The sequence below is a fragment of the Nematolebias whitei genome, chromosome 2 (genome assembly GCF_014905685.2).
Source record: "Nematolebias whitei isolate Nwh7 chromosome 2, NemWhi1, whole genome shotgun sequence".
NCBI lineage: Eukaryota > Metazoa > Chordata > Actinopteri > Cyprinodontiformes > Rivulidae > Nematolebias > Nematolebias whitei.
This window is the reverse complement of record NC_056499.1, coordinates 18066139-18071032: the sequence shown is the minus strand read 5'-3', so window position 1 is coordinate 18071032 and position 4894 is coordinate 18066139. Positions and strand designations below refer to the sequence as shown.

Here is a 4894-nt window from a genome sequence, read left to right as displayed (position 1 = left end):
ACACACACACACACACACACACACACACACACACACACACACACACAGTGTGTCATAAACTGAAAATATTATATGAGGGATCAGCAGGTCAACTGTGGCAGCAGACTCACAGCGTCCAGACTAGTCTGTTGGCATGGAAACGAGAAGGTGAAGCCCAGAGGAAGACGAGCGTTCTTCATTCCCATGTAGTCCAGGAAGTCACTGATACAGTGCACAATGTGATCAAACAACTGAAAGAAAAGGAAGAGCAGGAAATTAAATAAACGACAAGTTTTCAAACACTTTCAGTGTAGGCCTCCAAAGTGTTCATTAGGTTGTAAATATACTCTCTTATAGGCTTAACAAAGTCATAATGTTATATAAAAAACTACCGTATTTTTCGGCCTAAAAGACACATTTTGTTACATAATTTGTATGCCCTGCGACTTATACGTCAAAGCAACGTATTCATGGATTTTTTCCATATTTACAAACCAATTTTTGGCTGAGATATGACCGTTGTCATTCATTCAGACTGAAAATATTGAACATTAACATTTTCAGCCGCTAGATGGCACCCGAGTTGCATGGCATGCTACTGTGTTATGTAATAGGTTAAAGTGGCTATTAATGACACACTCAGCTTGCCAAAGACTGCCACTTTCGTCCAGCTCGCCCGGAACAAAATCAGCTTCATTTTGCTGCGCCGCCCCAGAGAAATGCAGCTAATTTGACCATTGAAGTGCATTTATTATGTAAAAGTTCAACTGAGACACACCTTTACTTTAAAGTTGAGCAAACAAATAATTGTTTTAGGTCCTTATCTTGTTAAATTTCGAAGAAATGCGCAGCGTTCCACTTTCCTGACTTCCTCCCTCAGAGCGCTCCCGGAGCACCGAGGCAGCAAAGACTTTTGAAAATGCAGCTGATTTGACCGTTGAAGTGCATTTATTAAGGAAAAGTTAGACTGAGACATAATCTCGAGCAAACAAATAATTGATTTTAAGTGTTAATCTTGTTAAACTTTTGTGAAGTCCTCCTGTGCATGCTTCCGCGGCTGCCATTTGGCAGCCAATCGATTTTTGGCACAACACCAGCCCACATTTCTGGACTGTCAGCAGTGACACCTAACAAACGTGACGCGTCCGCAGTGATGCATAATAGATGCAACGTATTTATGGATATTTCCACTTTATTAGACATATTTGGACTGATGCGACGTCTACAGTGGAAAATACAATAAATAAGATTTCTTGTATTATGTCAGTGATACATTTGAGGGAACATTTATGACACTAGGTGCTACCAAACTTGTCTAGAAGATGTGTTTATTTTATGAGATTCACTACTAATGTGTTTCCAAAAATAACTAAATCTTAGCTAATAAGAGAATAATGAAACACTTGAAACGGTTGTGAGAAGAGGCTGAAACAGTTACAGCTAGTCAAAGTTTCCTGTTTTTTGTTCTGTGTGGAGGTGAATAGGTTCAGAAGAAAAACTGGATTAGCTTCAACCGGTGTTCAACATGTATATTCCAATCCAAGCATTAAAATCTGTTAACTCAATGTTAATCCCAACCAGTCACCCACTCTGTGTGTCCTCCTCCAACCTAACAACCTTCCTCTTAGCTTTCATCTTCATCTCATCATCAGCAGTGATCACATGTCAAGCTCCAACCACACCATCCTAATCCTTATTGCACAATCTGTTAACCTGGAGTTGTCTTTCATTTTAATGACATACATACTTTCACAAATTTATTTACACATCTCACCTCTTCTCCTGTGCCCTGCATCACTTCCAGAGGAATAGCGTAAATCTTGTTTTGCATCTCTACTGATCTCCTTTTGCCAGAGCGAATCTTCACCAACAGAACCCTGAAGTTGGTTCCTCCTAAGTCCAAAGCCAGGAAATCCCCATTCTCTGCACATACAAAACAAATGTACAAGGCTGACCAAAACCTCCACATTTCATAAAAATAACTTGTATAGAAACAGACAAAAATCAACACAACAGCTTATAAACATGTCTTTAGTATTCACAAGATGCAAATAAGTTCTAATATTTTTTTTTACTTGGGATTATTAACATAAATATCAGATTTTAAGGCCCTGTTTACAAGAAAATGATTTCTGGTGAAAATGGAAGCGTTTTGTTGCGTTTGAACTGTCCATTTACACGAAAATAGCAAAAGTTTTCTCTAACAACGGCACAATTTGAGAACAGATTCCAGAGTGCAATGGTTCACAAACGTCCCGGTGTCCATTGTTATGTAAACAGAAAAAATAGATATTTTCTGTCAGGGAATCCCTGGCTCATGCGCATTATGATGCAAAACATAACGGCTTCCTACACAGAAGAAGAAACTATCCACAAGAGCATTGTTTGCGCTTCGTCTCTTGTAAATCAAAGCACGGCTCTCCAACACAGTGCTCATTTACTACCTCTTTACTAAAAAAAAAAAAACTACCTCTTTACTTAAATCACTGAAGACGGATCTCATGCAGCTCCACTCTGTTACTTAATGGATGTAACGGTTTTACAATTCAAAGTCACGCTAAGCAACAGTTAAATCTCGTCGTCTGCCCATAGAAATACTTTATTCTCTGCCATCTTGACCGTTGTAGCGGCTTTCAGGTAGAACTTTTTTTATGCATACGCAGTTAAAAGTTTTAAAGAACATAGCACCAACTAGTGGCGTGGCCAGGGAATTACAACTTTTCCACGTCTACCATTGCTGTGTAAACAGAGGTTGTAATAGAATGTTTTCATGTAAATGTGTTAATAGAAATGGGAAAATTGTTTTTTTTCATTGGATGGTTGTCGAGTAAACAAGGCCTTAAGAGACTGTTATTGTTACAAAGTGAGGTGAGATGGTTCAAATCAATGATCATCTGCTGTGTTCCAGATGCTAACAGTCTTAGCCATTCTCTCTTGCTGTCTCAAAGTGCAAGACTTCACTATGTTAAGCTTCTGAATGTGTTGTACCTGTGCCATCAGGTGTGCTTCGTACAAATGTTGGCAGCATTTTGACAGTGGCAGAGTCATGGGTGTTCTTTGAGAGGCCCTTTTCCATCTCCATCGTCATTCTTTTCTTTACCTGAAATTACAAAGGTTTTCATTTTTACAGTTATCTAAACACCAGTACCTGCACTTACGGAGAGAACACAAACATCCGGCATCGCCTGCTCCTCACCTCCAGCAGCTGCTCTTCCGTCAGGTCAAACTCAGACAGAATCTGGGCGATTTGATGGGACTGTTCGGCGAGTCTGTACGCCACGGCTGTTACCATGGCAGCACCTTTCCCGCTGCCGCTCTCTGAGAGGAGGAATCGAACGTCACAGTCCGGAACCAAGCGTCGGACGGTCTTATGAAGACGGCGAGCATATCTTGAATCATAAAAATAAAGGTTTAAGTGCTCAAATACAAACATTTTACAGATAAATATCTCTACATAGGCAATTTAAGATGCATGTAGAAAGGATGGTAATGTGATGTGTTATAAAGTTAACATACATGAACAATTGAACAGAGACACAAGTGACTTTTTAATCACAATACTCACTGTGGGTGCATCTTGTACAGCGAGCCATCGATGCCCACGGTGGTCCGGAGTCGCGTCACTCCTTTATTCTCCTTCAGCCTCATTAGGATGCCGGCCAAGACAGCAGCTACCAGGCTGGCAGAGCGGAAAGAGACGATGGCAGAAACCTGAACAATTAGAAGGGGAGAAAATATGGAGAGAAATTAATTAAACTGCACAATATTCAAACTTTACTTAAAAAAAATAAAAATAAAAGTCGGTCAGAAATAAATAACGTTGTGTGTGTGTGTGTGTGTGTTTATTATAGTAATGCAATTCTTTATCTCTTACCTATGAATTAAAACCAAAAAACAACAAACATCTTAAGACAAAAAGTGTAGAATTTCATGCACATCAGTTTGACACATCCAGAGCAACTTCCGTTAATAATAAATAAACAGTTTTTTCAGGTGGAACTTAAACTAATAAAACATTTCCAGTGATGTTTTTGTAGAGATGCCTACATGCTGCACAGCAATGCAGTCCTCTGCTGAGGGCTCCACGCCGAGTTTGGTTAAAATCTCTTTTGCCTTTGTTAAGCCCTCTTTACTCCTAAACAAAAAGAGTGCACAGACAGGCACGTGGTAAATCATTTTGGTTTTCATGCCGTTAAAATATAAGAAGTGGTCTCTGCCTTCTTCAGTGCTGGGCTGTGACTTACTTCTCTATGGCTGAGAGATGCTTGGTCTCAAATTTGCCCTTGGTGAGAAGCTCGGGGGTGATTCTTCCTTCAAAGAGCAGACCTTCTCTTGCCATCTTCACCAGAATGAGACGAACCAGCTCTCCCATGTACATCCCACTGACCATCTTCTCAAACCTACACAAGAAATGGGACGCCAGGAAGATAAACACCCCAAAGAAATGTGTCATTCCCTTGGAAAACAGAAATAGGCTATAACTCAGTCAGCATTACAAGTACAGTAGTCCCTCGCTACTTCACGGTTCGTTTATCGCGGACTCACTCTATCGCGGTTTTTCAAAATAAGATTTGACATGACACACAACTGGCTGATGGATGAATGAGCCGCATGATTGGCATGGAATTTTTAATTTAAAACAAATTATTTTAAAATATTTGGCACCTCCTGCACCTTTGTGTAGCCCACAGCTGCAGGATAAACTTTCTGCTGCAGCTGATCAGCTGATCAGCTGTTCACTGCGCAGAACGGAGAAGTGGGCGTGGCCAAGAGCACTTGCAGGTGGCAATGAGCAGAGGAGGCAGGGAGAAGAAATCATGACATTCTGTGCTCTTTTAGAGCGTTTAGAGTTTAGAAACATTTGTTTATAATATTGCAAGAGTGTGGGAAGGATTTAAAACACCCTTATATATAT

At 40.3% G+C, this 4894-nt stretch overlaps 1 protein-coding gene across 1 annotated transcript in view; it reads right to left on the bottom strand.

Annotated features, from left to right (window-relative positions):
• Window positions 1–4894, bottom strand: part of LOC119423193 (hexokinase-1) — a 28092-nt gene that overhangs the window by 5280 nt on the left and 17918 nt on the right. The window contains exons 8-14 of the mRNA XM_037690603.1: window positions 4224–4379; window positions 4027–4114; window positions 3545–3690; window positions 3176–3368; window positions 2968–3079; window positions 1754–1902; window positions 111–230 (exon numbers count right to left, since the gene is read on the bottom strand). Coding sequence (XP_037546531.1) covers window positions 111–230; window positions 1754–1902; window positions 2968–3079; window positions 3176–3368; window positions 3545–3690; window positions 4027–4114; window positions 4224–4379 — 964 coding nt within the window. The remainder of the gene's footprint in view (window positions 1–110; window positions 231–1753; window positions 1903–2967; window positions 3080–3175; window positions 3369–3544; window positions 3691–4026; window positions 4115–4223; window positions 4380–4894) is intronic.